The 17,000-nt window shown below is 34.9% G+C and overlaps 1 protein-coding gene across 3 annotated transcripts in view; it reads left to right on the top strand.

The window, feature by feature from the left end:
- Nucleotides 1-17,000, top strand: part of GBE1 (1,4-alpha-glucan branching enzyme 1) — a 139,321-nt gene that overhangs the window by 32,259 nt on the left and 90,062 nt on the right. For all 3 annotated transcript variants that reach the window (XM_084226844.1, XM_084226842.1, XM_084226843.1), the window contains exons 2-3: nucleotides 889-1,058; nucleotides 8,619-8,731. In XM_084226844.1, coding sequence (XP_084082970.1) covers nucleotides 889-1,058; nucleotides 8,619-8,731 — 283 coding nt within the window. The remainder of the gene's footprint in view (nucleotides 1-888; nucleotides 1,059-8,618; nucleotides 8,732-17,000) is intronic.

Raw genomic sequence — 17,000 nt, 5'->3', positions numbered from 1 at the left:
GAAAAAACAAACACATTTCTAAGTTACCTCAGGAGTGTCTTACTGAAAGCAAACAACAAAAATTAAATGCTCAACTGCACCTTTTAGCTGTGCTTCTGCACAAAATAGTTCATAATTTAGGGGTCAGAGTTGACTATCTTGTTTATATTGTACCCCTGATGTTACCATCAATTCCAGAAACTTACTTGGGGAAAACATAGCAAAATATGTCAAAAAATGCTAAGCTGTTGCAGGCAAAGGTTTATGCTAGAGGTTTAGGGCATTTAAATTCCTACTGGTATAAGTAGGGTATGGTCCAAATAATTACTTGTATGAAGCTTTAATTTTTTTCTAAATTGTTACAGTGTCAGGGACTGACTGCAAATTCTTGCTGATTGTCTCTGTAAAGAGGTTGCCTAATGAGCCCCTTTCTGCAAGGACCAGATGGGTTTGTCCATGCTGACATGCTGTACTGCAAACTTTTCAATGGCCTGAGATTGTCTGTCTATTAAAACTGGCTGTGAGAGATGTGGCAGGCCTATCCAGCTCTCCCTAGGAGGCTTGTGTATGATATTAATAAGATGGAAGGAAATGTGCTAGGCTGTTCAGAGTGTGAAGTTCTCCTGTTGTGTAGTAATACTGGGATTTCTTGGCTGTCAGTCAGGAATTGTAGTTTTAGACTGAAAGTGCAAAATGTTCCTGTAAAGTACTGACAAACACCAAGATGGCAATTTTAGACTGTGTAACAACCATGGAAAAATTGCGTGGTTTGTATTAGATTTTTTTTTTCCTATTCCGGTAGAGAGCAGTGAATCTCATGTTAGTGTGTTTATTTTTTTTTACACTAGTTAATGTAAGAGAGACGCTTGCTAATCTTTCTAAAGAAATGTTCTCTGTTTTCATTGCAAGGTATTCTCTGTTTTATAACCACTTGAAGAACATTGAAGAAAGTGAAGGTGGCCTTGATAAATTTACCAAAAGTTACAAAACCTTTGGAGTGAACCAACTTGCAGACGGTGGAATATACTGCAAAGAGTGGGCACCAGGAGCACAAGCAGTGTTTCTTGCAGGTGACTTCAGTAAGTATTCTTAGGAAAATTTCTTCTCCCCTGCACAATGTTTTACATCAATATTTTCTTCTTTTAAAGAAAATTTTGTCACAGTAGTGAAATTCTGGTAATAAAAAATGTATGCCATGGCTTAAATGAATAATATTTTCCTCTATGTTACAGTAACTTATGAAGATATGTTTCTGTTGCATGGTCACTATTATGCATTTTTTTACTGCCCCAAAGGCAATGACTCATGTCACACTGGATCACACTGCGACTCGAGGCTGTATCTAAATTCCTGAAGTTCTTTTTAAAGCTTTATAACTAGACTTTTATGAAACTGTATGCAGAGAAGGAAAAATAGCAGTGAAATAATTTGCTTCCTCTTTTTATTGATCAACTAACAGTGTTGTCTAAGGACCAAAGCCCTTGAGAATTCCCACCCATCCTGAGAGTTTAGACTAAATTTCTACTGGAAAATGGTAGCCTAAAATCAAACTAAATATTACTGAAAGAGCAGCTAGTCTGTGTGGGCAGAAGAAGAAAATATGTTAGCAGAGTGGGAAGGTGGCAGTATTATCGTGGAGGAATTGCATTATTTCCTCTGAGAACCAGGAAGACTATTCCCTTTGAATTTGAAACAAACATATAAATTTGCTTCTTATTTGAAGGCTAGCTACGCTCAAATGATGTTCTAAAACTTTTCGATGAAAGTGACGTTCATTATTGCTCTTCAATCCTGCAATACTTGCTCTCCTTTTTGTTTAGGGTTTCAGAGAGCATTGTTCTTTTTTTCCTTTTCACCTCTACTCTCTCTTCAGTTAGGTCTGCCAAAGTACTGAACAGGGACTTTATGTGAAATTATTTTGTTCATTTAACTGCATTTCAGAAGCATTTAGTTTTATTTATCTGACTTTGATTTTGCAAAAGTACTGATCTAGGGAGTGTTCAGTGTATTTATATTGCAAAGAAGCAATATGAAGAAAAATTCTTTGAAGCAGTTAACTACTTCTGCTTAAACACAAAACTAAATGTTGGCCATTCCTTACCCCTGTCTGAGGAAACTATCAAAAGGAAAATCTCTTTATTTTAGGAAGGTTTTTACTTAAAAAAAAAAAAAAAATCCTGTTTTTGATGCAGAAGTTAAACAGAAAAGTTAGTGCAAAATTGTTTTCAGCCATGATCCTGTTTGAAATTATTATCGTAGTGAATGATAAAGTAGCTTTTCCTAAAGTGCTGCTTGTCGTTTTATTGGAATAGACGTTGATAAATAGGTTAGTGTAGTTCTTGCATTTTAATATTGAAATTGGATATGTCCTTTAACACTAAATAATGAGTCTTGTATAGTTCACCTACTAGATAGATAATACTGATTTCAGGTATCAATATAGACTGCAAGGCAACTAGATCAGGTTATTTTCATAGGTCAACTTTATATGTATAAACATGCAGAAAATTCTCCTCCTTGTCTCTCCTCCACTTGCTGCAACCCCACCCATTGCTTAAGGTCTTCATGGGATGGGTGCCGGTTAAATGTCTCAACTCAGCTAAAGACTAGAGTGCATTTGTTTTAAATACCTATTTTAAGACATGTTAATATTAAAACCAGATTTTTAATTATATGGTTCATATTTTGAGAAGAAGCTATAGCTTGTAAATTGTTTTATCATGTTGTAGGGGGGAAGTATATGTATACCAGAATAGGGTAGCTAAACACTGCAATAGTTTTCTAAACCCTTCTTCATTTAAAATATTTGATGTAATACATCATATGAAGTAGAAATTTAGGACTAATATCTTAGAGTAGTTGTATCTAGACGCTAATGAATACAGCAATATGAAGAGAAAATAAATTAAAAGAAATTTATTGTAATGTGGAGAAACACAGTTTTCACTCACTATATGAGTCATAGTAAAGTAGTCATTCCCAAAGGGGACAATAGTGTACTTTGAGAGACTGGAGGCATGGAAGATTGTCATTCAATTCATATGATCTTGAATAATAGTCTCATGAGAAATTGGATTGCAAAACCCTAAGATTTAAGAGTCAGATTGCTACAGATATGTTTAATTAAAACTGAATCCCTTTAACCTTTCTTTAAGTTTTCAAGCAGGTTAAAGTCTCAGACTAAATTTATGATTATATTGTGTTTAAATTGGATATTAGGATTGCTTTTAATAAGATTTTTTTTAATAAAACTTTTTTATAAAAAGAACCATAGTGTAACCACGTCAGGGGAAGTTGGAAATCTTAGACAAAAACCATTGAACTTAGATGACAGAAGCCCTTTAGGTTTTAAACTGAAATATGGTGATATATAATATAAAAAACTGTCAATTCATGCTTTTTGTTTTGGAGATGAATAGCAGTGTTTTCCTTAATAAAATGGTATTGTCTGAGAATATCCTAATGTTTGATGTAAAGACACAAAGTATTAGTCTCTGCTATTTCATCTTAAAACTAGGAAAAATTAAAATGGCAAGTATAAGTTGTGTACAGAAACCTTGAACTTTTTTTCCCAAATTTCTAATTAAGCTTATAGTTGATAATATCTTTGTTATGAATTATGTGTAAGATAAACATGAATAATTTACTTCTGTAATTATATTAATGTGAAGCCTCAGTCTATACATGTAAAGTTTTTTTGAATGACTTTTATGCCTTATAACAGACAATAAGAGCTTTGCTATAAGGTATTTTGATCCAAATTATGGAATTTTTGTACCTTATTCTGAGAAACTTGTAATGAATGGGATAGCTCCAATTTATAGAAAAATGACTAATATCACTGCATTTTGAAAAAAAAATCTAGAAACTGGTAAGAGCACACAAATCTGTAAGTGGATTGGAGAATGAAACATATGAATTCAAGAAAATCCCAATGCTTTCAGAGCTTTTTTTGTCTCTTTAAAACTCTCTAATTGGAGAGAAAAAGTATTGTATCTGTTGATGTTCTAGAATAAAGCTTTATCTAAGAAGTATTAAATGAGCATCCAAAAACATTAGGATTTGTCAATTAGTACTTTCAGCATCTCAGTAAATCAAGTGTATCAGACAATTAGTCAGCTGAATTTCCAACACCAGAGGCTCTCTCAACATTATAGCTCTTTCAAAAGCTCTCAGTGATAACACTGAATATTTCATTTGTGTGCCCTATTGCTGAGGAACCCAGTGACTACTGGCAATTTATTGCTGCTTTAAAACTGACTATTTCAAAATAAGTCACTGTGAGTGACTGTGAGTTTTGAGAGTAACCCACAAAATCTATTTGGGAATTGGAACACTCACATTTGTATTTGGTCATGCAGAGGCTCAATGGGTTATCTGTAAACGATTCCTTAATTTTAAAAAGAAAGCTACTGGTTTTAAAAAGCTTGAGAATAAGTATGCATATATTAATTTGGAAATCAGGATTTGCTATAATGCATTGTTTTTTTTGTGGTTTCTGTTCTCTTAGTTGTCTTCCCTTCCCTCCTTCCCAGCTAACATTGATCTAAAATGTTGATCATTCTGAATATCTGTTTGGTTTGATTTCTGCTTCCTTTTCCTTGCACTAGTGGGGAAGGCTTCTGCTGTGGTGGGAGGGTGAAGGGAGGGTAGGATAGTTGGTTCTGGGAGGATATTTGTCTATTATTTAAACTCTGACAGGATCCCTTCAGAGTGAAAAGAGAGTACCTTAAGGCACTGTACTTCATAATTTGGGTATCTGACAGCTGACTGAAAACTTCATGTGTCAGAATGTTTTGGGATTTTTTAATTCCAGAGTTTTACTGAAATGGATTCTAGGTACTATCATGGTATCATGCTGAATTTCTTACTGCTTCCTTTCAAGATTTTTTAATAGAAAAATACCCATCAAATTATGAGTAAAGTCAAATGGTGTTATATTTCTGTGGGTGCAGATGATCGAAAGCAGTAGACTGTAATATGAGGTGGCACTAATATACAGGGAAACATCCTATCTAAGAGGTAATGACACTTGTTTTTATGTCAGTGTTTGAGCTATTTGCCCAATTTCCAACAGCTCAAGCACAGGATCATTAGTGTAATCTGCTTTAAAAATGATTAATGTGAGGAGAGTAAGACCTTATTGGCCACTGTGTAGAACAGAATAGTGTCCTTGGAGGATTTCTCCAGTTATGTTCTGATTTCATATTCTAATGAAGTGGAATGCAGGGATCTTGTTGGGATACTGGGATTTTGATACTCTTTCCCTTGTCTGAACTGCTACTTGTCTGATAGACTTTCTTCAAGGATGCTTTGTGTTTGCTGAACTCTCTATTCTCTTTAGGTTTCTTTAGTTGATCAGAAAGTATGTGGAAATACAATTGCTGTAAGAGATTTGATTTCACTTGAGAATTCGGCTTTAGTTTATAAAGTTTTTTGACTTCTGGAAAAAACAGCTACTGTTCTTATATTGGACAAAGTCAGTTATTTGATTAATATGCAATTACAACTCCTTTCCTCTGTGGGAAGTGTTAATTTCATGTGGGAAACTCCCAAGTTCAGGCCTGAGCCTCAGAGGTGTATGCTATATCCATCAGTATGAAAAAAATCAGGAGATTGAACAAAAAGTCACTCAAATTGTCATTTAGCTCGAAATATGCATTTAAATTCATTTTTTGTCATAAATGGTAGAACCCAAACCTCTATAGCTTTGAATTCTGTTCTACACTAAAGCTCAGTTTATGATTCTTTGGCATGCTAAGGGTGTAGCTTTGAACAAGAAGTTCCCTTATGCCTCCCGTTGTTGAGGTAGGATGTAATGTTTTGATAATTGGCTGAGATTGGAAGATCCAATCACAGAGATGAGACAAAACAAAGTATCAGGCTATCAAAGATGTCTTCTGTGTTGCATTAAGCAATAGCTGAGGCTTGAACTTTTATACAGAAGCTTTTGCCTTTGTGTATGCCTTATGAATATTCTGTGATGGTGTCTTTTTCCCCCAATACCTGTTCAAGCTGATTATTTGAACTTCTGCTGGTAATCTCCTCAGCCTTTTCCTGTTTGTAGTTGTTGGCAGAATCTTTGAAATCTCGGTTTTCGAACTAAGATATTTCTTTTAACTTTTTTGTTTTTCATCTTCATAATAGTCTACCAATCACTTGTTGGTTAGTTGAGTTTGTTTTTTTCTTTTCTTCCCTCAGGCATTTTGGGCTAAGTTTTGCTGAAAAATCATAAAACTAAGCAGTAAAACAGAGATAAGCATGAGCCACTCTCTCTTGGAAAGGAATATTCAGTTTTCAGAGTGTTCTATGTTCTTTATGCCTCTGGCATTAATACAAAGTAATGTTTTCTGTTATAATCTTTCTAAGCGAGCTCCTCTCCAGGGGTAATTAGTAAACAGTGGGTTTGAGTAGGACCATCTGGGGCAGATGGGTATTGCTTTGCATTTATTTTTAAATCATGAGCCACAGGCTTGCAGTCATGGACTGCGGCTGCGAACAGGAGGGATTAACAGGAGCATCTGGCATTGCTGGCAGGTGAAGGGGAAAGTTCAGGCAACTTTGGCAGAATTATCAAATCTGTCTGTGGAGAGCAGAAATATTTAAATAGGTAGAGATGTAACCATTCCCTCTCTGAAGGAGGGAAGAGATGTGGTTTTAGTAGAGGGCATGAGAATATTTTTTAATGTTGTAAGAATGCAGTGGTTTTGGTGAACATGATTAACTCCATGTAGGTTCCCCTGGGTGAGATTTGTAAAAAGTGGGCCTAAGAATTTTTTGCTGTAACTTTTAATTTTGCTCAGTATTCATCACCTGGCACATGGGGTTCAATTTGTGCATTGAATCAAGAGGTGTAGCTCTATTGGAAAGAGTTTCATGAGAAGCCGTGAAGATGATGGGATATCTGGAGAGGGAAGAAGATGGAAAGAATTTAGACTAAGTCCCCCAAGTTGGGTCTTGACTATCATAAATCCTTACCAGTTTTTAAAGCAAACTTCTTGCAACTTCTTAACATCTTCTGTTTTCTCGTTTTTGGTTGGAATGTTTATTTTAGATAGTCTAGCTGCTTATACTTAAACAAAAAAGTTTTTTATCCTGCCCTGAAATTAAAATATATATATATATATATTTTATTGTATTAACGCTATAGTTTTCAGTTTAGAAATTTTATTAAAGATTATTGTTTAATTGCCAAGGTGTTGGTTGTTTGGTGTTGGTCCTAGTAGTATATTTGTTTAATTATTTTCCTTGATTGAAAATTCAGTGTAAAGCCAAGGGGGAGGAACCATCTAATTCTTACTAATATGTAAGTTCTTCTGCTGTTAAGTAATAGTTTAGTAAATACTTACTCTCTGCTAATATATGTAATTTAGCTCCACTATCCAAATACTTTAAACATGATAAAACTATCATCTAAATAGAATGCTGAATTAATTGCATTTCTGTTTTACTCTCCACTGGAAAATGAGTCGGTACCAGAATATTTGTCTGGCATAGTTATTTTTGCCACATTGTGTGGCCTTGTTTAATTTGTGTCTTTCAGTGTTCTTTAACTAAAGATTGGCAGTTCTTGGGTTTAAACAGCTGTGCAAATGCAATCAGTAACTTTGCAAGCAGTCTGGTCTTTCTCTGAAATGCAACATCCATACATTGCCAGGAAGGATTATCCTTTTGCTGCACAGCAGATAATATTTGCAATTATTGATGTTTAGAAAAATACATATGCTGTTGGATAGGCCTTCATCATTTCTCTACCTTCCATGCTGTGATTTCCATGGTGGCAAAAGTGATGATCCTCCTTCAGTTTAACTGTCCAGTTTTTTATTGAAATGCTTTTAACCTGACATATTTAGTAGCAATGTTGTTTTATACAACTCTGAGTTAATATTCTTAAACTGAAGGCTGCTTATTCTTCTTTCAATAATGTGTAGGTTTTGGTTTGTTGTTGTTTTTTGGTGGGGTTTTTTTTTGGTTTTTTGGTTTTTTTTTTTTTTTTTTTTTTTTTTTTAATTTACAGGAGGCCATGGCATGCAAATAGATGAGCATGAAGGAAGATTAGCATGTGTTGTTTTAGCATCTTGTAATTCAGTTTTGTGTTGACTGGTTCCTATTTAGCTTGAGTCTGTTGCCTTGAACTATGTGAAATAGACATTTCAAGGCAACAAGAAAAAAGGAATTTTCAAGCTTATCTTTTTACTTCCTTCTAGCCTAGAAATGATGCCATTGCTGAAATGTGTCAGTTCAGAAGGGATATCTTCACTCCATTCAGAGGAGTTACCCTTCAATGTGCTTACAAACACTCCAGACCCCCTTGACAGGTGTCTGTTCAGTTGGACAGGTCAATATGGCCTTGCACATCTCCAGTGCTTAGGAAATCCAAAAAGGACAAAGAATCATGAATTATGGGATTTCGGCTTGCTTCAGTTAATTTTTTTAATGACAAAGGAATCTTCCTGAAGACTTAAAGCTGTGGTATTTAATTTTACCCCTTTTGAATGTGTGTGCAGTATTGCATAAAAGTCTTTGTGTCTGCTCTCACTGAAGTTTATTCTGAGAAAGATGGAACTCAGAGTTACACCTTTGAATGGTAACTGGATGCATTTTAGGATGATTACTTAGTATTATTTCTTATATTGCAGATGGCTGGAATCCATCTTCTCATCCGTATAAGAAGTTGGAATATGGGAAGTGGGAGTTGTTCATTCCACCTCAAGATGGCTGTTCTCCTGTGCCCCACGGGTCAAAGCTAAAGGTGTTGGTTCTAGACTTACTCTAACTCTTGTAACTCTTCTACTCATTTACTGTCCATTTTGTTTTCTTGTAACTAACTTTATCATCTTCTAATTGTTCTAAGAAGCAGAATCAGTTTATCTAGTTGAGCAAAGTGACCAAAAGGAGTGAAACCTTAGGCATCTCAAAGGGAGATGTTGGGAACAGTCATATGTGGCTGAAATGTAGTTATAGGGTATTGCACCATGTCGTAAGAGGAAAACAATGTACAAATTGATAATCTGAAAGAGAAGAATTAAGTCATGTATAGGTAAAATCTTTCAGTATTTGATGCAATTACCTGTTATTAAGATCCTGTTAAAATTTAATACCTTGTTAATTTTTACAATACTTTTAACCATGGCTTTTCAAGTGATTTTTTTGTTGCTTTAATGGTACATGCAGATTTGTAAAACTTCTACATACCCTTTAGGAATTCAGAGTATTGAGTGGAAAGCTTAAGTAGGTGAAACTGAACACAGTTGTATTTCATGGGCATCCGTGAGCTTAAAATGCTTTCTTCCAGAAATTAATGGAAAATTTCTTTGAGCTGTCAAATGCCACAGTTATATGCTTAGCGCAAATGCACCTAACAACACCTAACTCAGAGCAGAGTTGATGATTTCTAGGTGAATATTGATTTAAATCAAAGGTGTGCTTCGTTGCACTCAGAGCTTGAGTTTCAGAGATATTGGGTGCTAATAGAGGGCAGTAATAAGTAGTACAGGAAAGAAATGTACTGAAATTACCTGTAGACTACGAAATTTAAGAACTTGGGAGCATTTGTGTAGTACTACTACATTTTCAGAGGTCACATCGACAGAACTAAAATACTGAAAAAAATTCCTCATTTTTCTGCTGAAAATCTGCTTAGGCAAACAAGAAATCTGTTAAAACAAAGATATGTGTAATAATGCTCTGGAAATGCTTATACAGTGTGTGTGCTTATCTCTATGCTTTTTGTTATGGCTTATGAAATAATCCCAGTAATAAATAAGGATAAATTGAAGTTTAGGTGTAGTCATTCAAGGACAAGAAAGCTGTTTTTATTTTACAGAGCAGGAAAGAAAATACTTGTCTGCAACTCAGAAATGCAGTGATTATGCAGCAAGGTATGAGAATGCAAAATGGTTATTTAATATTTTCCATGATTTTGAGATGCAAATAAGTTAGATTTTTTTGGTTGTTGCTGAATTTACCTTCTTTGTTTTCTCTACAAAACTCTTGACTCCTCTCCTGTAGAATATTCTATATTTTTTGTAAAGATTAGATGTGTGAATAATTATGAGTATTGATAGTAATTAACACAAGAGTAAAAAAACCATAGAATCTTAAATGCTTTTGGAGCAATGTAATATGATTTTTTTTTTCTCATAGATAATCAATGGTCATATCTCCTTATTTTGAAGTAAGGTCTTGATAGTATTTTCTTCCTGTTCAGCATTTTCTTTGAAATATAAAGACCATAAAGCAAGGATTGCATTATACATGATTTGTTTAGTATGTGGAATTGCTATGGATTGCACTTGGTACTGATGTACTTTCAAGATGAATTGCTGTATTTCTGTAGTTGCTCTGAGTTTTCTGAAAAGCCAAAAGATACCCACTGGCAGAGTAGAATGTGAGTTTTCTTTTTTATGCTTTTTCTGCTCTGTCACTTTACTTGTGCTTTCCGTGCTCAATTTTAGACAAAGTTACGTGGCTGTCACTGACACTCACAATACGTTGTTGTCCAACAGGCTTTTGAAGCAGGACTGCCTGTCTGCATTTGAAAGAAATTTTCTTTGGAGTATATTTCTTTAAAAAAAACCCAGATATTTAGAAACTTGATTCATGAGTGTATATAGTCATAATTGATGGCTCCATCCATATGGAGTTACTCCCTGCCTCATCTGTAGCTTTGCTAATAATCTTTCATGACACTTTGTTTTTGTTCCATGGTGCCTTCAGGACTGAATCCAGCACTTCTCAGTGTGTACTTGTGATGTAGTGAGATGATGGGACTAACAGAAAAAACTAAAAAAGTCTCTAATTAAGGTAGTTCAAAGATGGTTTTTCACAAAAGCTTTTGGGGTATTCATGTGGTAGGCATGTACCTTATCCTCATGCTACAGCTGATCTTATCCTCTCCCATTCTGCTAATGGAGGGAGAAAGCTTCTGCTTTTCTTTAAGTTTTCCTGGAGCTACGTGGTTCAAACATTTATGAATGTTCATAAATGTCTGTATTTTGTGTGTTAGAGCACAGTTTTACTGTTCTTTGTTCATGTAGAAGCTGAGAAAATTGATTGTTTGCAGATAGAAATTGCTATGTAGATTGCAGAGGTAATGTTGAAATACACAGGCACTGGTGTCTGCACTAGACAAGGCAACAGGCATCTTTCTAGTAAGGAAAGTATTTCCTATTTTTCTTTACTAAAGAAGCCTAAGAGAATCACAGCTTTTAAAGTTCCTTTTACCAGTATGGTTCTTAAAGACTTAAGTTAAAATAGTCAACTTCAGACATTATTGTGGTAATTAATCTGTTAGGGGAAGAAATGTCTCCTCCAGGAGGTCCTTTTCTTTAGCTTCTGTCTACTCTGTTTTGATCTTCAGTTCCACACAGGCAAATGCCAAGTTCTGAAATGGTAACAAGGTCATTTCTTTTAAATAAGTAATATCTGAGATAGAATGGGAAATGGATGGAGTGTAGTCGGTGACACTAATTTAGATCAGGTCACAAAATATTTTTGTGGGAAAATAAATGAGGAGCAGAGGTCAAACGTTTGCCTGTTTTCAAATAGTAACAGGCTGTCTACTGTAGCTCTTCAGGCAGTCTCTTCTCATAAGTAAATATAAACATTGCAGAAAATGAGTAATTAAAAAACCTGCTGTAAATCTTCTGACACTTTTATTTGTGGAGAGATGGATGCTTATGGTAGTTGAGTGACTCCCTTGTGAATTTTGACATCCATCTTCAAAATAAGGTTACCTGCTAGAAAAGGGTATCTTTTTTTCTTTCTCTCGTGGATCAATTGGGAGCTTAGACTGAGTTAAGTGAAAAAATGTTGTTGCTATTATGGTAGGGTAGTGCTGGCTTTTAAGCTTCTGACAGATGTCAAAAGTGAGCCCAGATTTAAACCCAAAGCCAAATGTTATCCTTTAATAAAAGAAGCCTTTTTACCTCTCATTATTTCTAATGAGGTAGTTTTGAAAGATGTTTTCCTTAAACATCAGCATCTTTGTCGTTCTACAGTGGTAGCAGTTAGGGTGCAAGTACTTACTTTTTGTGTTGGAAAATGATTGGTTTATTTTTCCTTCATTTTTGGTATTCTTAATTTACTTTTTAGTGGACACAGTGAGCTTTTAAAAAAATTATCATTGATAAACTTTTATAGCAAGTCTCATTGTGTGTATTAATGCAGCAGTTTAATCAGTGTTATACTTTGTCCTTTTCCTGTTTATTTATAAATGATTTTTCCAACTGCATAGATGTACCTGTAAATTAAGTTTTCACTGTAGTTGGCAAGATCCTAATTTTGAAGTGGTGTCAGTGGAGTTTAGGGACAGTTTTGGTTAAAATTGAGATTTTACTATCTGCACTGGGGAGCTTGCTTAATATTATTTACAGGAATGCCAAAGAACAACAAAGAAAATGGAAAACAATTGGCAAATGGAATCCTTTAAAAATTTGAGCCTAGCTGAAAATAATTTCCAAATTCATGGTCATTCTGAAATATTTTCACACAGCTAAATAAGAAAAAATTGCAAGATCAGTAAAATTGAAAAATAAGAGATTGAAAAATATTGGCAATTATGGTAGAGCTATCTGCTGCCTTGTAACATTAACTAGGAAAAGAATCTATATAGCACAAACGCTAAATTTTCTTTTGTAAGCTGGAGAGGATATATTAAAATAGAAGTGATTGTTCAGCCTTGCAATAATCACAATAGATATGTGATTTCTGAAATTATCACCAGAACAATAACTTTGTTAGTCTAATAAACTCATCTGACACTTCAGCTAACAATGTACTGCGTAGGTGCACTACTCTATATATGCAACTAAATATCACTTCAATATTCATGAAATGTAGTTAATGTATTTTTCCTGGAAGGAACACCTCAGAAAGTAGGGGAAACTTTTTAAAAAACTCTGCATTTCGTTATTTCTTAAGTCTGTATCCTTTTCTTCTTCACATGTCTGTCTGTCTGTGTGTAGATATATTCTGTGTATTTAAATGGTGATGTTTATAGGTTTTTGAGGGAGTATCTTGTACTGTAATGAGGTGATTAGATTTGATAACTTATGCACTTGTTAATACAATATTTTTCTACCGATACTATTGCATGTTTGAGTGGTTTCAGTGATTGCTGAACAGGAGTTGTAGGTGCCAAGGCCAGTACAAGATCGAGGCAGGCATGAACAACACAGTTCTGTCATCAGTTTGTACAAAATGCTTATAAGTTCACTGTGATTGGTTTTAATAGTTTTCCAGTCCATATGTATTACCCTTTTTAATACTCAAGTGTACGAAGGAAAGAACTACATTGAATCAGAGCACTAACAGTTTATTAATCATGATTGAAAGTACCTGAAAGTACACTCGTGTTCATGAGGTGCTGGGTACAGGAAAGCTAGTTGTGAAGAATAGTTCTAAAACTTAATCCTTACAGTTTTACCACTCTGTCCTATACTTTCTAGTAGATCTGCATGCTCTGTGTTAAACTTGTGCACCTTGAAAAGGAATCAAATATGGTGAGCAGGTAGGTTAATCTGTGTCAGGGAACCACTGCTGGTAAAATTCATCAAGTGTAATTACTGTCACCAATGAAATAGATGGTGCTGCAGCTGACCCCACTGATCAGAAGGTGCAGCAGCAGTACCAGACTGGTGTGGAGTTCATGTCTCATGCACTTCAAGCAGTCTGTAGTCAAAAATGTGTTTATAATGAGAATGTGAAATCTCAGGAAATCTATTAATAAGGGCAGGCTGGTGGCTAGGATTCTACATACAGAAATGTTAAAGATGTGGTGGCCTTTCAGGGTTCTAAGATGTAAACAGAAATAGAATACCTGGTTGGAAGGGATCTCAAGGATCCTCTGGTCCAGCCATTCTTGACAAAATCATGGTGTGGTCACAATGGCCCAGCACCCTGTCTAGCTGGATCTTAAGTGTCTATTGTTGGGAAACCCAACACATTCCTGGGGAGATTGTTGTCATTATACATAGGTTATGTGCAGTCAGATGGCTTTTACAAAGGGAGTCTTGGATATCCTAAGCAGAGGAAAGAGAAAGAGATATCCTGATTTCAGTGGAAACCTTCCTGAAGAAATGTTTGCTATTTCCTTACATGCACACATAGAAACACTTCTAATTATTCTGTTTTTTACCTTAGCCTGGCAGAAGAGAGAATATGCCTGCTCAGTTGGCCAAGTTCTGAAGTTCTGTATCTATTGAATATAATTTCTTACATATTCAGTAGGATGCAAAAAAAAAAAAAAAAAAAAAAACCCAAAACACAATCACCAGGTTTGCAAATTTGAACAGTGAATGAAATAAGTGTTCTGCAGCATCATGGTACATACCCTGTGTGGAAGAAGAAACCCTGTATTCCTGGGATTTTGAAGTTACTGAACAGGACTTAGATCATGTACCATATGCATTTCTGGATATAAGTCATGTTGACAGGAATTAGAACATTAATTTTGTAGTAGTACCCTTCATGTTTCACCATGTGACTGTGAGCCATAACCCTTCAGCAAGTTATTGTGGACTTCTTTGGTTTACAGATGAGGTTTGCCAGCAGGAGGAGTTTTTATCTCATTCAGAGGTAAATGGTCTCTTGGCATTGTCATTGTCTGTTTGGATTTAGTAAACAATGTGTAGCTCCTCATGCACTCATAGGAGAGTTTGGAGCACCAATGAGCTTTTGTAACGTAGTAGACTGTTGTTTTTTGGAGCCTTTGTTGCAGACTTAGTTCAGTTCTTTAGAATGTTCTTGTTCAGTTATTTTGTCAGGCTTCATTCTTCTGTGACTTGAAGATTGTGCAACTCTCTGGTAGGAGGTTTTGCTATTTAAAAATATCTAAGATATTTTACTTTTAGTGTATCCATACAGAACACTAATTGTTTCAATAACTATTAGGTGTACATTTAAACAAAATGTGATTTTTTTTTTTTTTTTACATTTTTCTTAAGGAAAAAAAGGGACTCATCTTAAAGAAGAAGAGATCTTGAAACAGAATGTAAGAGTCCATATTAAGAATATATAAGCATGTCTGTGATTCTCATGGGAATTGTTTTTGTTTGGAGGATAGGATCACTTCCTAGGGAAAGCTCCTGATATTCTCTGCAGCGTTGCACAGCCACCCAGTTGCAAGGTGCATTCTGCAGCAATTGTCCTTGATACAAGTGCTTTGTAGTTGAGGATAAGTAACACTTAATGCTTGGGTGCTGGTATTACATACTTCATCAGCTTCTTTTCTACTTGACATGGCTTGAAACAACTGTGAGAAGTTACTTACTGTATGTTTTTTATTATGATGATTGCTTTTCAAACCACGCTCTTGTACCTCAAGCCTCTTAACTAAGAGACTAGCAGAATACATACAGGAATGCTTCTATATTATGCATACAAATTTTTGTAGTCTTTAAGCTTCATCACTGTTCTTATAGTAACTTGTTTCTGATTAAGTCGTAGGGAGGGAAAATATTTTTTCAACTGTATATTCTAGAGATTCCAGTTTTCCTTTGATTTATCAATTTTTTTTTTTGTTAAATGGTTTTCAAAATCAGGATTTTAGGCTGAATGAAAAGTTTAATGCTTTCCCTCAGCACAGATGTGTGTTTTCACTTTATGAAAATAAACTGGCTGTCCCTCATATCTAATAATTCTGCCCCTGTGTAGCTAATAGTTATAAATCCATGTACTTGGGTGATTAAGTGAAGTATTTTCTATACACTTGACTGTTAAAATCAATTGGGAATGTTTCTGTGTGATGTTGCTTTCATTTTTAACAACTCTCCTAAGGTTTCCTGGATTTTGACAGTTTGATTTTCCTATGGTGTTTTTATCTGCGTAGATGTTTTTTAATACTAGGCTACTGGCTCCATCTTTTGAATTACTTTTTTATTCAAATAGGTAATACAAGATTTTTTGGTGGTTTTGTTACTACTAGTTTCTACTAGTTTTCTAAGAAAATCACAGAAATAGAAAAAAGAACAAGAGCTTTCCTTTTTAACCTGATCTAGTAAACTAGTTAAAGATGTTCAGAAGTTCTGCAATGAAATTGAAATACTTAAATCACAAATGGAGTTGCATCTCCCTCTTTTGGAAAATCAAGGCATGACTTCATGACTTGGCTTAGAATATAGGCTTTTGCCTCTTTCGTATCTTGATTGTATTTTAGTCTTACTTTATTTTCTTTCCTTGAGGGAGAAGGGAAAGGGAAAAAAGGGGAAATTTTGAACAAATATTTAATATCCTTAAGTTTAGATTGCAATAGCTGATGTCCTGATATATTTACAGAGCAAATAAATCTCTCTCTAATGATTTTTGAATGGCACAGATTTGTCTTCACAACTTTGTTAAACATGTAAACCACCTAAAAAGTACTATTATGTCTGATAACTAAGGAATATTTTTTCAATATTTGACAATAATGCTTGTCCCTTTAGCAGTTTTCTTTTTCAGATAATAGTTAGGAAGAAAAAGAGCAAACCAAACAACTGGTTTGTGTCATCTGAATCAGTTTTGATAGTAATCATAAATTGATCAAGAAAATAAAAGCTTGGGGGAAGGAATAATGTGACTAGTGTTCTATTACTTTTTCTTTCCAGTGTAACAAATTTGCAATTTAGGACGGAGAACAGCCTGGAAGAAGCAACATGTTGTCCATTCTTTCCAAAATTTCATTTCAAGGTTTATGATCAATTCACTGTAAAGAAATAAATAACTTCAGTCTACAAGCACCTTGACAGATAGACTCGATTTCTTGGTTATTTGGAGCAGTATGAATAGAGTATGGTAAAATTTTTCAGGGCAAGTTGAGTTCTGGAAAGATCTCCCATTTTCTGTGCTTCTTGCCCCTCCAGTTTGGGTGAAGGTTCATTTGGGAGGTTGGGGAAGCTCAAGTGTTGAAGAGCTTCTGATTAATTTACTTCCTTGCTGCCTCTCCTGAGCTTTGTAACAGTGCTGTGAAGGAGCAAGAAGAGTGAGGCATTAATGCAGAAGCTGTGTTTGCTTTTTCATTTCTTTCCTTCTATTTCTGA

The sequence above is a fragment of the Fringilla coelebs genome (genome assembly GCF_963513975.1).
Source record: "Fringilla coelebs genome assembly, chromosome: 2".
Lineage (NCBI taxonomy): Eukaryota > Metazoa > Chordata > Aves > Passeriformes > Fringillidae > Fringilla > Fringilla coelebs.
The sequence above is the reverse complement of the archived record's forward strand: the minus strand, read 5'-3'. Positions and strand labels throughout refer to the sequence as shown.